Genomic DNA, 18,544 nt, shown 5'->3' with positions numbered 1-18,544 from the left:
CATTAAGAGGCACTATTTTAAATATTGTTATACATATTTTAAAAATATACAGAAATTCCCATCATGGCTCAGTGGTTAACGAATCCGACTAAGAACCATGAGGTTGCAGGTTCGATCCGTGGCTTTGCTCAGTGGGTTAAGGATCTGGTGTTGCCGTGAGCTGTGGTATAGGTCGCAGACACAGCTCAGATCCTGTGTTGCTGTGGCTTTGGCGTAGGCCAGCAGCTACAGCTCCAATTGGACCCCTAGCCTGGGAACCTCCATATGCTGCGGAAGCGGCCCAAGAAATGTCAAAAAGACAAAAATAAAAATAAAAATAAAAAATAAAAATAAAAATATACAATATGCTCTTCAGAATGATAAAAGTTCATATTCATAGACTCTCTCCTATTTGGAAATGATAATAATTATTATTGAATATTTACTACGTGTTAAGAATTGTCTTTATTTACATTATTGCATTTTATCATACTATAAGCCTTTCAGAAGAAAATAAAACACTTATACTTTATCCAAAGTTGTGTACCTGGCCTTAAACCTGATAGGCATATTTACACAGAATGTTTTTAATGTGTTCATTGAAAGGATATCTTAATAATTCAAGTTGCCAGTAATAACTTTAACATATGAGGATTCCTTTCCTTTACTGTTTGAATTAGAATATCAGTCCAAAATATCTATATATCAACTTAAAACCCTTATATATGGATAAGCAATGGTTCCCTTTAGAATCTTCTGCTAGTTCACTGAAAAAAAATATAAAATTGTTCTATAATATAATTTTATTAAAGAGCATCAATTCTAGATAATTTTTTTCTTTGCCTACATGAGTCAGGTTAATAATAATAATTATCATTTATTGAGTAGTTATGATGTGCCAGGCATTGTCCTAAATCCTTTATATACACAGTCTTATATAAGTTTCACAGCCATCACAATACTGTGTGGCATGTATTTTATCTCCACTTTACAGTTGGGGAAATTGAGTCTCAGAGACAATTAGTAAATTGCTCGGGTTTATCCAATAAGAATGAGTCTTAGCAGAGGCTCAAATCCCTGTTTTTAATCATTTCAGGAGCACTACTATATGACTGAATGCCAAAACACAAATACCAAAACTTTTGAGTGAAAAATGGGAAAAAAAAAGATCAATCATTAATTACTGGTTACTTGGTGTCATATTGGACGTCCAGTTGATTTACTGTATTTAACCAAGGTCATTATTGAATTCTGTGACTCTGATTTCTTGTGTAGCTAAAAATTCAAGGAGAATTGGTGAAGTTCTGTCAATGCTGTAGTTTCCATGTCATTTGGAAACATATAACTCTTACACCCAAAAAAATGCTTTAAATTACAATTATTTGGTTAAATGGCAATCACATACATGCAAGAAATATGGAAATAAGGGACTAGAAATAATTGTAGTAATAGTGAAGTAACAATACAGTAATTAAATATTAGGTGAGTAATATTGGAATTAGAAGTAATGGAAGTTGAAATGTGGAAATTGAAATGAAATTTCTCTCCTCAATTAAGAAGTAATATCTTTATACTACCTTAAAATATTAGGGGAAAAGCCATTTCACAAAGACTCCCTTTCTATTGGCAGACTATTCTACAGAATTCTAGTAATCTTTCACAGATAATAGCTTGATTTTTTTTTTCTTACTTTGGATTTATAGCCCAAGAAGAATTCTCTAGGCCTTAAGAGTTTACTGTGCTAGACAAGAAACTCTGTCAGAAGATAATTTTGAAATGATGTATGTGAATGGGTCTCTGTGATTCAGTATTTAGATTAGTATTTTAGTAATCTAGAAACTGTAATATGTTGTTCAAAAGTTCTTATCTCTTTTTTGTTATGTTTCTTATTAATATCAAAAAAATAAGTATATGAAATGACAATTGAAAATAGTTCACACCTCAGAAAGATATCCTAGTGAAAGGAATAAAGAGTCAGAGATGTGATACAAATAAAATAACCATAAATATTTGGTGAGAGTTTCAAATAGAACATTCATACAGCTCATGATAAATATATAAAAAGATTTTATCTATAGCGTGTAATCCAAAAAACACCTTTCAGGACTCTCTTGATTGACCCTGAATAAAAGTCTTACTTCAGGTGACAAAAAAAGGTTCATTAATGTTGCTCAAGCATTTCAACATAAAAATGGAATGGAATCGTTGACTATAGGTAGAAATGTGCAAAACTATTCAAGATAAATATGCTGCTTTGACGCTAGACATTCACTCCACTTTTGTCTGCCAGCTTGATTTTTTGAATTGGGCACTCATGGATAAAAGGTATGTGATCTGAAAAAATAGTGTGTCTTTTGAAAGTCAGTGTCATGTAATGTCATTCCTTTTGGCAAAATTTATGTTACACAGTATCAGACTATGGGCTGAGTTAACACAACATGATGCATTAAAAACTGTGCATCATGATTGCAGTATGTGTCAGAACAATGAATTATTATATCATATGCCTGTTCAGCTGTGAATAGGGCCCTCTGTAAGTCGTCGAGAAAAGGATTATATTCTCTTGATGCCTGTATAGAACTCCTTTTGTCTAAAACATGCAGACTTCCAAAATCCATACTCTGTGACCTGTGGCCACTTAAGTTGCATGCCTTAAAATATGCATACATTGAGAATACAGCACGTTATGAAAGCCACAATTGGATATATTTTTGTTTTCATGAGCATCTTTCTTCCAAAGATCCAATGACTATATCTTTCCCCTTCTCCCAAACAAAGATACGTGGAGTTCTAATGTATTCTGTGTTAGTTAGAAAATCCTTTGGGTTGCAAGTAACAGAAACCTCATAAACAGTAGCTAAATACCTAAGGGTTTGTTTTTCTCACATAAGATGACTAAAGACAATGGCTGGTTTTTGTTCAGCAGCTCAGTGATATTAGGACTTGTGTCTGATATATTTGCTTTTTCCTCACAATTGAAAGGTGGATGTTTTAACCTTAGTTGTTCCATCTACTTCCACTGAATAAATAGGAACGGGGCAGTTCCTTGTATTTGTCTCTTTTATCCAGAAATCCAGGAGTTCCCTTTGTGGTTCGGTGGTTAATGAACATGACTAGGACCCATGAGGATGAGGGTTTGATCCCTGGCCTTTCTCAGTGGGTTAAGGATCCAGCATTGCCATGAGCTGTGGTGTAGGTCACAGACACAGCTTGGATCCTCCATTGCTGTGGCTGTGGCATAGGCTGGTGGCTACAGCTCCGATTCAACCCCTTGCCTGGGAACCTCCATATGGTGTGGGTACGGCCCTGAAGAGAAAAAAAAAAAAAAAGAGATCCAAAGCATTTCCAACAACTGCCTCATGTTTCCACTTACATCTTACTGCCTAGAATGTTCACCTTGCCACCTCCAGCTGCAAGGAAGTTTGAGAGAGTAGGTCCAACAATATAAGCAGGTAAGAAGGAAGGTTTGGAGAACGAGAGCTTGGTAAGTTTGTTAATAGTGCCTACTGTAGATGCCCCTAACAGTTTATAAATACATGCCTCTAAAAAACTTATAAATTTATAAATGCCCCTTCCCAATTTATAAATAGGGAAGACTTTAAATAGTGATCAATTCATATGGTAAAAATATTGACCTCTACAAACCACAGGCAAAAATGAATTCTAGTAGAATATGGATCTAAATGCGAAAGGTGAAAAAATAAGTCTTCTATAATAAAACATAGAATAATATCTTCATGATGTATGTGGACAAAGTTTTCTTAAATAGGAGTTTCCACTGTGGCTCAGAGGAAACAAATCTGACTAGTATCCATGGGGATGTTGGTTCCATCCCTGGTCTTGCTTAGTGGGTTAAGGATCTGAGCTGTGAGCTGTGGTGTAGGTTGCAGATGCAGCTGGGATCTGGCATTGCTCTGGCTGCGGTATAGGTGGTGTAGGCGGGTGGCTACAGCTCCAATTCGACCCCTAGCCTGGGAATTTCCAAATGCCATGGAAGTGGCCCTAAAAAGACAAAAACAAAAAAACAAAAAACAAAAACAAACAAACAAACAAAAAAAACCCAAAACCTTCTTAAATAGGATACCAAAAGCACTCACCAGAAAGGGAATAATGTAGTCACTGGACTACTAAAACCTAAATTTAAAATCAAGAAGTTCTTTTTCTTTTTGGCTGCACATGCAGCATATGGAAGCTCCCAGGCAAGGAATCAAATCCAAGCTGGAGCTTCACTGGGCCAAGGATTGACTGCACAGAGACAAGCAGGATCATTAACCCACTGCACCACAGAAGGAACTCCTAAAATCAAGAACTTCCATTCATCTAGCATAACATTCAGAGAATGAAAAGGTAAGCTGCAGGATTATTCTGTTTATAGTTTTTGGCTATTGTAAATAGTCCTGCCTGAGCATTCTTGTGCATATATTTTGACAAACATAAGTACTTGATACTTGGACATTCTGTGGATTATAGAGTATATGTTCTGCTTCAGTAGATGCCTTTGAATCTTCTTGGGTGGGCTCCAAAAGAGACAAACCTAGTGAACTTCAGCCTGATCTTCCTCCATGGCTTCCTAAGGAGAGTCATGCACTCAGTCATAGAAATGGTGTGACTAATGTCCTGGCTGACCCTTAGAAACATTGTTTGGAAGAGAAAAGAAGACTGGGCCACACCAGATGACATCAGCACACAGTGAGTACCTTAGTTTCCTATTACTGCTGTAACAAATCACTACAAACTACGTGCCTTACAACAACACTCCTAATGAATGCCCTAAGTTCTAGACACAATATTCTCTGTATTTACTGTGATGTCACAACTCTAGCTCCTTATAGAATCAGGGATCCATTTCTACTACCAGTGTACTAAGTTCTGGTTTTGCCTGATAACCAACTCATATAAGCAGCCCAGAGCAGTCAAATAGTAGGCATAGCTTTTGGTTCAATGTAATTTTTGCTATTTCCCATGGTAGAAGCATTCTCCATGGAAGTAGGGCCTCTAATCTAAAAGCATTCTCCAAGGAATAGGGCCTAAGGTGGCATGGACTACCGTAAGAACAGACTTCACAAGTGGTTTACTGGATGGGATGGTGAAAGATGCCTATCCTATTTCCATGCCTTGGTTTCTTGGTTCCATTCCATGTATTCCATATAATGAGGGAAAGCATGTAAGCTATTGGTTCAGTGCATATATCATAGCGTAGAGAATGGTGCCCCAACCCTATAGAGCACTGTCCCCAAATTGCCACTTTAGCTGTGTCTTTAACAGACCATTCTATCATTCTATTAACCTGGTTGCTTCTAAGTGATGAAGCATGTGGTAAGATTAGTGGATTCTGTGGTCTCGTTGTTATACTTCTTTTGATCTTAGGCAATGGTGATTGTACTACCAAGTCAATAAACAAATCCATGTCTAGAATAGCGTCAATTCTGGTAAGGGTAAATCACTGCTTGTATCATTTTAGATCCTCCAAGAAGCAGGTGCCAAGACATGATTAGACAAGCAAGAATTTATTGGAGGAAACATTTGTGAGAGATATGGTGGGAGAGAGCAGAAGTAGCAGAGAGAGCCTTCAGACGGCAAAGCAGGTGTGATCTGACACCTGTGACAAGAAGGACAGAAGGAAAGATTGGGTAGAAAAGCTTCAGACTGCAGTGCAGTTCTCATAAAATCTTGACCAGGTCAGTACAGAGTTCCTGAGTAAAGGTTTCCCATTAGAGGTATCATCTAGCTCTAGTACCTCTACGTGCTCAATAATTGGCTGGGACGGAAGCAGGGATTTGGTGGGGGTTTTTGTTTGTTTTGGTTTTTGTCTTTTTTGGGCCGCTCTTGAGGCACGTGGACATTCTCAGGATAGGGGTTGAATCAGAGCTGCAGCTGCTGGCCTATACCACAGCCACAGCACCTAGGAATCCGAGCCACATCTGCGACCTACACCACAGCTCTTGGCAACATCTGATCCCCTACCCACTGAGCGAAGCTAGGGATGGAACCTGCATGCCCACCGGATACTAACTAGCCAGGTATGTTATTGCTGAGCCGTGACGGGAGCTCCAGGGACTTAGTGTAAATATGTGAATCGAAGGTTGCAAACCCTTAAGGCTAACAGTCATACGCTCCTCACAGAAGTTTTTCTTGAAGGTAGACCTGAGTGGTATACTCATGGTTGCTACATTGCACTTTCCGGGTTGGAAGGGGTCCTATGTAATCAAGCTGCCAGAGATAATCTTCTCTTGGAATGGTGCCATATTAAGGGCTCAGTATTGGTCTTTACCGCTGGCGGGTTAGCCATTCAGCGGTGGAAGTAGTTAAGCTTTGATGAAAGGGAACCCATGCATAGCCTTTATACTAGTTATCTATAGATGCATAATGAATTATTCCAAAAGCCAGTGGCTTAAAACAACATTTATTATCTCACATTTCCTATGGGTCAGGAATCTGGGTCCAGTTGAGGTAGGTACCTCTGGCTCAAAGTCTCTCAAGAGATTGCAGTCCAACTTTAGTCTGAACTGACGTCTCATCTGAAGGCTCAACTCAGAGGATTATCTTCCAAGCTCACTGCTATGGCGGTTGGCAGGCCTCAGTCCCTCATCACGTGGGCTTCTCCACAGGGCTGCCTCATGATGTGGCAACTGGCTACCCACAGTGTGAGTGACTCCTGAGAAAGCAAGAAAGGTCACCCAAGATGGAAGCCCTTTTAATACCTTAATATCAGAAATGACATCCTATCACTTATGCCATATTCTGTTTGTGAGAACTGATTCAATAAATCCCTTCCCATGAGGAGGAGATTATACCAGGGCAGCAGTGCTAGGAGGTAGGAATCCTTGGTGGCCATCCTTGAAGTCATGCACCACAGCCTCCATCTCTGTAGCTCTCCAATGGCTACTCTATTCATGGACTGGCACTGAAGTGGTTGAGGAAACAAGTTCTTTGACACCCATAGGATGAGTCATTTTGTCTGCTCAGTTATCAGGTATCTCCACAGGGATCAGTGCTCTTTGATGGGCATTAACATGAGACACAAAATCACAAGCTTTATGTGCTCTCCTCTTTCCCATATTTCTTTTTCTGTAATTGCCAGTTGTGTTTCTTTCGGGCCTCTGACCAACCACTTAAGCCATTCAGCACTGCCCAGGTATCCATGCCTTAGGCCCCTTCATCCTCCACACAAAATGATAAAGTGTCCTGCCTGCAGCTCTGCAGCAAGGGGAGGACTAGCCTTTCCCAGTGTCCTTTAGGGCAATCCCTAAGTGGGCTACATTGTTGCAGCAGTCCATGTACAGTTAACACCGACATATTGTATTGACCCATTTGTGGATGAGGTCCATATTTTTCTTTCTCCATTAGAAAACTCTGGTCGAAGGACTCCTTAAGGAAGACATAGGTTTGAGTTGAGGGAGATGTGTTGGTATAACTAACAGAGCTAGATGTCCTAGGAGACAAGGACACTTATTCATCTAATTTACTTGAGACTTCTGGACCTTCTCAGGCCCAATCCCAAATGTACCATTTTTCACACAATAGATTATCATTACACCCACTCACAGTGAATCTGATAATACTCTTCTGATAATTAGTGGCTCTGGTCCTGTACTTTCTTTCTTTCTCGGCCACTTCCACAGCATGCAAGAGTTCCTGGGCCAGCAATCCAACTAATGCCACAGCAGCAACCTGAGCCACAGCAGTGACAATATCAGGTCCTTAACCCACTGGGCCACAAAGAAACTCTTGGTCCTATAGTTTTTTGGTGTCATATTATCAATTCCAATGCTCTACTAGGGCTCAGAGTGTTTCTGGAGTTGTCTTTCAAAAAATGAGTACTTCTCTACAACAGTAGGCATGGTCTGTATGCTATTTTCATCTTAGGGTTTACCAGAGACTTCACATAACATCCTTATCCTGCATATACATCAACATTATTGGATCTGCTGGTCATATGGCCTGAATAGCAGGAGAGCTTGCACTGTGGCCTAGACCTGATGCAGAGCCCATTCTTGTTCTGTGCCCTACTCAGTGGTTCTTAATCAGCTGATTAATAAGAACAGTACTCCCAAGTGTAATATATTAAAAGAGATTCCAGAGGCCAGAGGTGAGGAACAGGTAAGTGAAATGGGAAAAGAAGAAAAGTCAATGTAGATGTGGATTACTGAGTTCACCATTGCTACAGGTGACTAGTGCTGGATTTCATGGGACCGTCTATAGAGCCTTATGAAATGTGTCTCAAAATTGCCTGCTGCCTGGAGAGTGAAAGAGGGAAGTGTGATCCACAGGCTCCTATTCCCCTGCACTCCTGGGTTGTGCATACTTGTGTACTAAGCAGTTCCCATGTGTGTCATCTACTGCAGTGGGGCCCAAGGCCCAGGCCTGAAGCGAGGCACTCTCTTGTGTATTCGTGTAACACCAGTCAAAGTGAGAGTGCAAACTGGGTACCACTGCCATGACTCTCATAAGAAGGAAGAACAAGAGAATTTGGAAAGATGTACCAGAGGAAGAGAAAGAAGGGTATCTCCCAGATCTCTTCAGACAAGATGCAATTCCGAATGATGAAGGAAATATTTTAAGTCTTTCAAGCACCTAGAGATAATTATTAGAGACATTTCACAAAAATATACTTTTATCAACAGTACTCCTTTAAGTAATCTTTCCAGTATGTCTTCTCCAGTTGGCCACCTGGTTTTCTGAAGTGAAATCACATCAGAGCAGCTGCACATTAGGCCTGGTAGCCCTGTACAAGTCTTATTGCACACAGGTTGTCTCAGGGTAAAAACACGACCAATCTCTTGCTTTCATCAAAATTAGAAATCTATTTTTGTCCCATATTTGACTTTTGCTTAACTCAGCCATTTCTTACTGTGCATTTACTGGCCACTAGGCATGAAGCTTTGTGTTGAGGAAACTAAGATGAATATAATGTGGTCTCTAATCTTGGGGAGCTTGTTTGGGGTCAATTGAGGAGAAGGACATGAAGGGATAGTGAGACTGAGTTCGTAGTCCTATAAGTGTGGGAGAAAACAACTTGTATTTGTAAGGGAATCTGCAGCATTCTTTAATAAAATGTTACCTCAACCCTCCCAGATTAGCGATGGAGAATTGCCTCTCAGGGAGGAGATGTCTAGACTTTCCTCTTGTTCCGCCAGATTCACCCAGTCCTGGGGATCTCTCAGATCTTTTCAACCCTCAATCTCAAATGTTGATAAACTTATTCCTTATAGAGTCCCCTACAGATCCATGCCTATAGTTCACCCAAGGCCTAGGCTGGAATATTTAAACTGAACACAGTTTTAGGGATAACAGAAAAAAAGGGTGTCACAGTGAGAAATGCAGCTTACATAATTCCTATTTCAAATGTTCTAGGGCATCTCCAGCCTAGATCTTGCAGGCCTCTTATTTGTTCCCATAGTAGCAACAAATGATTTCCCGCTGGTCTGCCTCCTCAAAGTATGTGAGTCAGGCATTGAGCTTTAACTTTCATATATACTCGCTAAGGTGCACATTTTCACCTCCATTTTCCATGGCAAAAGGCTCAGCAGCGAGGTTAACTGGCCTATGTGCCCAGTGTCATCTAGCTATTAAAGGGTAAAACCTGGAATGTCAATGAGTTTGTTGGACCACAAAGCCCAAGCTTTTGTGTACCACACCCATTTTTGTAAGTTGAATATTTAAGTACACTAGAGGTGATGATTATTTGAATAAGACCTATATAGTCATTTCTTCTGTGAGGTGCATTTAACTACGAACATGTTTTGCAGAGGTATGGGGTGGAGGATAAGGATTTTGTAAAATGAGTGTGTGATGGTAGTTTAATATCCTTAAACCTGCACCCTTTTGCCCCAGTTGATATGATAATGACACAGAAAATATCTTCAATACATCTTTTAAGTCATTCTGTCCATTAAGCAGATAATCTTGCAAAGCAACGCCAAGGCCAAACCAGTTTCCTGGAAGACTCTATAAAGTTTCCTCAAACGACCAGTCTGTGCAGACCGGGAAAAGCGCGTAATTTGTGTCCACACTAAAAGGAGAGCTGTTCAAAAACTAAAATGAAGGCTGTGTGGGCGAGACGAGGGCAGGTTCCGCGAGCTGGAAACTGTGTACAGGCTGGGGGGACAGCCAGCAGGGAGCGACCAGCCCCGGGCCCGCGACCCCCTGCCCAAGCTCAGCGGGTGTGGCTGGGGCGCTGAGGCCGAGCCGGGTGTGCGCATGCGCGCTGGGCAGCGGCGGCTACGCTGACAGAACCGCCTCCGGCGCGCAGCCTCTCTCCACGGTTACCACGGCTCTTCGCCCCTCCTTCCCGTGGCGCTCGGGGGACCATGGCCGATCCTCGCGTGAGGCAGATCAAGATCAAAACCGGCGTGGTGAAGCGGTAAGGAGCCGGGCCGCCGCCGCGCCTCCTCTTTCTCTCTCTCTCTCGCTTCATGGCGGTTGGAGAGGCCGGGCGGAGCGCAGGCCCGAGGCGGGCCGCGGACTCCAGGCCTCACGCGGGGCGCCGCGGTCGGGGCAGAGACCGAGGGGGCGCGTGGTTACCCTTGTCCGCGGGCCGGGGCACGCCCTCTCCTCCGGCGCCTGTCCCCTCAAACACCCGGCGGTGGAGCGGCGAGGGTCGCGGCGGCCCCGCCTCTCGGGCGACCGTGGTCCGGGAGGCGGAGGGGCGGCGGCCCAGCGGGCGACTGTGGACCGGGCTGGAGTCGTACTCCGCACGCGCGCCCCGGTCTTCCTGCAGAACCTGGCTGGAGGGGGGCACATCCTGTCCATTACCTGCGCTCAGGTGGACGGGCTAACCCGTTGTGAAGTTTAGGGGGTCGCCGCGAGCCCAGACCTCCTCAAAACTGGGACCTTGCGGGCGCCCCGCCATCTAACATGGCAGGCGGGGCTCGCAGCCCTCAGAACTGGGGCGAGAACTTCGAGCACCCTCGACAAACTTCTGTGGCCTAACTCGTCCCAGAGCCTGTGGGATGCTGTTTAGCTATCCTGGGTGGGCCAGCCCTGTGATTGGCCGTCATTTTTACTGCTAAGACCTTTCCGTGGTGCTTAGAATTTTATCGTTCAGATTCCAAAAGATCACACTTTTTGATGAGACATTCCAAGAGAAAAATAACCAGCCTTCTGAAGAAGCAGGTTATTTGGCAGTAGACATGTCTGATCCTAGCTCTCTGGCTTCTTCCTTTTTGCCTACCTTTCCTTCCTTTATTGTTATTATCACCAGAGAAAGGACGAAGCCAAGGGGAGAATAAATTCACTTTTTAAGATATTACCTCCAAGGCTTAGCACAGCACTGCACTGTGCTTTCCTCGAAGCTGTCTTTATGGTTAACGCAGAGAAGAGATAGGATGAATAGTAGTTAAGCCTCTTCTGAAGTGAGGCTACAGAATCAAATCTTGATTCTGCCATATAATATGTATTGTTGAGCATATTGCGCTGTGCCTCAGTTTCCTCGTTTGTAGCATGGAATAAGTACCCACCTCGTGCATTTGTTGCAGAAAAATGCCTGCTATTCTGTTTAACAGTATGTGGCAGATATTAGTGAATATTAACCAGTAATATGATTTGTATTTCCGATTTACAGAGGAGAAACTGAGGTTTAATGAAGTTAAAATAGAAACAGTGAACTTGTCCAGGGTCACTGTGCTAGTTGATGGCAGAGCAGGGAAAAGAACTAAGGTTTCTGATCTATAACTTTTTGATTTGAGCTACAGTGCTCTCTAGAAGAGTATTTTCATAAAGTGTGTGATAATAGGGGAGTTGATAAGTGTAATTAAAAATATAATTTGTGCTATTACTCACCCCAGAGTTCTGTTGTTTACTTTGTTAGACTTACTTTAGTTATGTCATTTTAGTAAATCTATTTGGTAGAAGTACCAGGGTATTATGAAGGGTGCTTTTGATGGAAAGTCACGAGAAATGACTTGTTTCCCATGACATATGAACTTGTCACTTCTCATTCTAATGATCTAGTTTATAAATTACTCAGTTTCAGGTGATTATACGCTTATATACATAGTCTAGAGAAGACGCATTTTTTAAAAAAATTTGAGGTATAGTTGATTTATAAAATTAGTTTCAGGGGTATAACATAATGGTTCACAATTTTTATAATTATTCTCCATTTATAGTTATTATAAAATAACAGCTGTATTCTCTGTGCTGTACAATATATCCTTGTAGATTATTTATTTTATTCCTAGTAGTTCATACTTCTTAATCCCCAACATCTATTGTACCCTTCTCTCCCCCCCCCACTGGTAACCACTAGTTTGCTCTCTGTATCTGAGTTAGTTTCTATTTTGTTATAGTCATTCCTGTTGTATTTTGTTTTTTAGATTCCGTATATTAGTGTATACAGTAAAACATACAGTATTTATCTTTGTCTGACTTATTTCACTAAGCATAATACCCTCCAGGTCCATCTGTTTTATTGCAAATGGCAGAAGTCCATTCTTTTTTATGGCTGAGTAGTATTCCATTTTGTGTGTGTGTGTGTGTGTGTGTGTGTGTACACATACATATATACACACCACATCTCTATTCATTCATCAGTTGGTGGACACTTAGGTTGCTTCCATATCTTTGCTATTGTAAATAATGCTATTATGAACATTGGGATGCATGGATCTTTTTGAATTAGTGTTTTCATTTTCTTCACACAAATACCCAGAAATGGAATTGCTGAATCATATGATGGTTCTGTTCTTAAGTTTTTTGGGGAACCATGATGCTGTTTTCCATAGTGACTGCAGTAATTTACATGCCCACAACAGTGTATAAGGGTTCCCTTTTCTCCATATCCTCATCAGCATTTGTCATTTTTGGAAGGATAATGATTTTAAGTTTTTAGGCTTTCAGAAATTCCCAAGTACTTATGGAAATTACTGGAAAGTTGTGTTTTCATTTTATTTCAATAATAGAACATTATCAAACTTTAATTTTGATTCTTTATACTTAAGTACATTTGTCATTTTAAGGAATTCCCTTTATAATTTACTGTAATGTCTAAAATTGCTTATAAATGAATGGAAATGGCTACTGTACATTTTCTTTTCATGGCTTTTCTGTTGACATTTTGGTGTAGAGCTTTCCCATATGTCCTGAAATGATACGTGATTTTTAAAAAACCTAAAATTTCTGTTTTAGCTGCTTATTACTTATATTTTGCCTTGGGAGATAACTCTTTAAATCCAAAAATATTGTTCCCTAGTCTGTTTCTGTTACTTCTGAAAATTATTTGCTCTCTTTCCATCTTCTTTCTGCCTTTGTACCCTATTTATTTAAAAAAAAATTCTACCTTTTACTTTAGCAAAGGACAAAAAAAAACATGAGGTAGATATAGCAACATATTAGTAATTGTTGAGTATGAGTGAATGATCATGGGACTTCATTATATTCTTCTCTGTATATGTTTAAACATTTTCATAATAAAAGGGTATGCATTTTTTCTCCTCTCCAAATTTAGTTTCAAACACTTCTTAATTAGTTTCATGATTCAGACATGTTCTTGGTTTTGTGAACAGGATTCTGTTCATTGATTTCTTAAAGCAGTGGCCTACAATTCACTTTCTGTTCTCAGCACCTTTTTTTTTCTAGTCAAGATGTTAATTTCCCATAGCTTCATTTCTCTTCAGAAGTAACAACTTTTATTTGGAAAAAGAGATTTAAAATCATTGATGCCCCCATTTCCTGTAGTTTTCTCTCCAGAAATTGAGACCTACTAGAAATATATTCTAGGTGTGGTTCCTAGAGTTCAGTTTGGGTAGACTGTACTAGCAAGGGTGGATTCTTAGAGTTTAGTGTCTAATCAAATCTGCTAAAATACCTCAGGTGATCCAGGAGTTCCCGTTGTGGCTCAGTGGTTAACAAATCCGACTAGGAACCATGAGGTTGCGGGTTCGATCCCTGGCCTTGCTCAGTGGGTTAAGGATCCAGCGTTGCCGTGAGCTGTGGTGTAGGTTGCAGATGCGGCTCGGATCCGGAATTGCTGTGGCTCTGGCGTAGGTCAGTGGCTACAGCTCCGATTCGACCCCTAGCCTGGGAAACCCCATGTGCCGAGGGAGCGGCCCAAGAAATGGCAAAAAAAAAGACAAAAAATAAATAAATAAAAAATAAAATACTTCAGGTGATCCAGAAGTTCCCCATAGTGGACTTTAGGAAGAAATCTGGATAGGCAGGTGGACCGTTACTGGAGTGTGGAAACAGGTGGTATTTGGCACCAGAGAGATCAGATAATGAGTAGAAAGTGCACATTTCAGCATGTTGACAAAATGGTGATTTTAGACCTTGTGGAAATAAGACAGAAGCCTCACAATTCCCTAGTGCTGGAGAAACTCAGTTACCTCTGTAGTAACAAAGGCAAAGAATCTGATTTTTGGAAGTTGATTTCAAGAGGGGTGGTTAGATCCCTTGAAACAGGAAAGCATCCAGTTACTAGGAAGGGCTTGTAAGATGAAAGTTAGACAGCTCTGACTCTGACTTGGTACTGAGCTTCTAACTCCTAGGACCTGTCAAATATCTCCTTCCCTGCAATGGGATTGTTTTTCCAGGGTTAATTCTGGCTGTAAAACTAGAGATATGTGTGCATTAGGGGCTGGGTAATTATGCTAAGTTTCTTCAAGCAGCAGCCAGTGTTCACGTGTGACTAATTGTTAGTGGGTATTAGTTGATACGTTTGGGTCTCGCAGGCCCTTTTTGAAGATTTGAATCCATGTTCCAAGCAGATTGCTAGGCTTTCTGATAGGTAACTGAATCACAGCTAAACTGACAGCCTTAGCAAGGTGTTACTAAACATGACCCCAAATTTCTTTTCCAGTGCAGAACTGTAAATCTTTTTTTTTTGTTGTTGTTGTTGTTGTTTTTTGTTTTTTAATGTCTCTGCATCAATTATCTGGGTTTAGCTAGGACTGAAAGGTTTCCAGGTTATGGAACCTAGAGTGCTAAAACTAGGAAAGTCCCAAGCAAACTAGGATGATTTGTATTAGTATTTATGTAACCAGCTAACATAGCAGTGTTTTGTGTGTACTGTGATTATTTGAAAACCATTTGCTGATCGTACAACTGTGAATTGAATATTACAATTGAATATTATACCTTACTTACATTAAAACTTAAATGTGTCCTGTAAAATATGAAGTTTTGCTTGAGTAGCTTTTTTTTTCTGTGTTAATTTAAAATTTTGGTGATTTAGAAAATAATTTTCTTTAGAGTAGAAGATAGAGCATTGATTTTTTTTTTCCTTTAGTTTTGTTGAGATATGATTGACACACAATTATACAAGTTTAAATCATATAGCATAATGATTTTATTTAATACATCACAAAATGATTACCACAGTAAATTTAGTGAACATCTATCATTTCATATGGGTACAAAATTAAAGAAATGGGAATTTTTTTTCCCCTTGTGATCAGAATCCAGAACTTACTGTCTTACAACTTTCATATATAGCATACCAACTATTTATCATGTTGTACATTACACTCCTGGTACTTGTTTATCTGATAAATGGAATCTTGTACCTTTTGACTGCCTTTAGCCAATTCCTTTCCTCTCACTCCCTGCCTCTGGTAATTACCAATCTCATCTCTTTTTCTTTGAGTTTGTTTGTTTTTGAAGTATAATTGACCTACAACAACACTATGTTAGTTCCTGGTATACAACATAGTTATTCGACATTTCTATACTTCTCAAAATGATCACCATGATCAGTCATCTTCTAGTCACCATACAAAGATAGTACATTATTGATTATATTCACCACACTGTATCTTTCATATCTTTGAGTCGTTTATTGTGTAACCAGAAGTTTGAACCTCTTAATATCCCTCACCTATTTCTTTGCTCCCTATGCATGCTTCACTTTTGGCAACTACTTGTTTGTTCTCTGTATCTATGATTTTGTATCTGTTTAATTATGTTTATTCATTTGTTTTTTTTAGATTCCATGTATAAGTGAAATCATACAGTGTTTGTATTTGTTTTTCTCTCTCTGACTTATTTCACTTAGCATAATACTCTCTCAATCCATCCATGTTGTCAAATGGCAAGATTTTAAGATTTCATGCTTTTTATAAAATGCTGAGTAATATTCTAGTGTGTGTTTGTAACATATATACATATATATATGTATGTATGTATGTATTACATCTTTAGCCATTCATCTATTCATGAGTACTTAGGTTGCTTCCCTATGTTGGCTATTGTAAATGCTGCGAAGAAAATAAGGGTGCGTATGTCTTTTCAAATTAGTATTTTTGTTTTCTTCAGATAAATACTTGAGTAGAATTAACTGCTGGATTGTTTAGTAGTTCTATTTTTAGTTTTTTGAGGAATCTCTGTATTGTTTTCCACAGTGGCTGTGCCAATTTACATTCCCTCCATCAGTGCGTAAGGGTTCCTTTTTCTCCACATCCTCACCAGCATTTGTTAATTTGTTTTCTTTTTGATACTAGCCATTCTGACAGGTGTGAGGTGATATCTCATTGTGGATTTAATTTGCATTTCCCTGATGATGAGTAATGTTGAGCATCTTTTCATGTGCCTGTTGGCCATCTGTATAGCTTTTTTTGGAAAAATATCTATTCAGGTCCTCTGCCCATTTTTTAATCAGGTTGTTTATTTTGTTTTATATATCTTGAGTTATAGAAGTTCTTTGTATATTTTGAATATTAACCCCTTATTAGACATACCATTCAGTAGGCAGCCTTTTCATTTTGTTGATAGTTTCCTCTGTTGTGCAAAAGGTGTTTAGTTTGATGTAGTCTGTTTGGTTTTGTTTCTCTTGCCTGAGGAGACAAACTGAAAAAGATATTGCTAAGATTGATGTCAGAGTGTAGTACCTATTTTTTCTCCTGGAAGTTTTATGTTTTCAGGTTTTTAAGTTTTAATATGTTTTGAGTGTATTATTGTATATGGTATGAGATTCTTTTGCATGTGGCTGTCCAGTTTTCACTAAAGTAGAAGAATATTCAACATTGATGTTTCAAATGCTGATATTGTTTCAGCTAAATGACGTATGTCTACTGTAAGTTTCCATTTCTGTTTCTAAAATAAGGCTTTTTAAAACTAGATTTATGGTAAATTCAGGAAATTCTTCTGTGACAAAATGTTTTCATTCATTTAACATAAAAGGTTATTTAATAACTTTAAAGCTAACTTATTTTCAATAAAATCTGCTAAAAAAAAGTCCATGGGTGAGTGAATTAATTGATTAAGAATGCTTTCTTAAATGTATCTTTTTATAACCATTTTAGATTGGTAGTGGTTTAACATCCATTGTGAACAAAGAATGTTAAGGCATTGGAAATAGCACTGACATTGGCCCATAGTTTTCCTCTGATTAAATGAAAGTGACACCAGTAGATTAGAATGAGACTAGGACAATTCACACTGCAATTGTGTTAGTTTAACTTTAACAATCTTTTAACACTCTTGTTTAAATGTAGCTGACATACCATAATTACAGATCTACAAGCCTTGATTATAGAATTTTACATCATGAATCTGTGGGGAAATTGTATTGATTTTATATATATATATATATATATATATATATATATATAGCAAGCACCTTTCCCAAACTGTGGCATCTTCTCAAGTTTGTTTATACCCATACCTGATACACAACTGTGATTTTATATACTATTTTATATATATATATATATATATATATATATATAAAATAGCAGGCATAAAAACAAAAAAGTAGGCAAAATCTCCATGTTATTAAGTATGTGTTTATATATAATAGCTGTATCTTGTTACTGATATACATTATGTATATGCTGATTATATATTTTATACTGACATAAAAGTGAAAAATATGAATGACACATGTACTTACATGGACATAGAGATGTAATTTTCTCCCTGTAACTGTGATTGTATATATACTTGCCATATTTAAAGTACCTATGGATAGAAATATGATAGACAATACCGTGGGAAGAAGTTAAGGACAAAAGCCTTGTATATTATTCTTGTAAGCTTTAGTAGCTTTATATCTTTTAGTATATTCTTTTCTCCACTTCTCTCACATCATACCCTTTTGATGTGAGTTAAAGTCAGTTCAGCCAAAATGGCTAACTTCCTACCTTGAAATTTAGCCAATTCCTTTTGGAATTTCTGTAATTTATCCAGTTCTCCAAAGTGATGGTCAAAGTCACTGTCAAAATGGATTGCAGGTGGTCAGCTCTTTATCCCTTCTGCCAACTACTTGGCAAGCATTGACTCTTCAGAGCTGCACAGCTGGCAACCAGATGTCTCTTTAAGCTGGAAAGCAAAAAAGCTAAGGCCACTCATGACCGTGATTTTTCCACCACAGGCTATAGTATTCTGCAAGTTGAATGGGGAAATGAAATTATCTTTTGACCCCTGTGTGTGAAGATTTGTTCTGTGTTCTTATTGCATTTTTTTGTTTGGTGGAAACATTTTGAAAATCTGTTGTAAGCAAGGTTGGAAAATTTTATTAAAAATAGTAGTCTAGGGAATTCCCGTCATGGCTCAGTGGAAATGAATCCGACTAGTATCCTCGAGGATTCAGGTTCGATCCCTGGCCTTACTTAGTGGGTTAAGGACCCGC

At 39.1% G+C, this 18,544-nt stretch overlaps 1 protein-coding gene across 1 annotated transcript in view; it reads left to right on the top strand.

Annotated features, from left to right (window-relative positions):
• Positions 1–10,210: 10,210 nt before the first annotated feature.
• TBCA (tubulin folding cofactor A) overlaps positions 10,211–18,544 on the top strand; it is an 83,309-nt gene continuing 74,975 nt past the window's right edge. Inside the window, exon 1 of the mRNA XM_021084475.2 lies at positions 10,211–10,342. Within this exon, the coding sequence (XP_020940134.1) occupies positions 10,290–10,342 (53 nt within the window). The 5' untranslated portion in view covers positions 10,211–10,289. The remainder of the gene's footprint in view (positions 10,343–18,544) is intronic.

Source organism: Sus scrofa, chromosome 2, assembly GCF_054392235.1.
Source record: "Sus scrofa isolate SSC_HxYL_T2T_F1_AM1 chromosome 2, Sscrofa_HxYL_maternal_Yorkshire_Landrace_v2.0, whole genome shotgun sequence".
Lineage (NCBI taxonomy): Eukaryota > Metazoa > Chordata > Mammalia > Artiodactyla > Suidae > Sus > Sus scrofa.
This window is presented reverse-complemented; position numbering and strand designations above follow the sequence as displayed.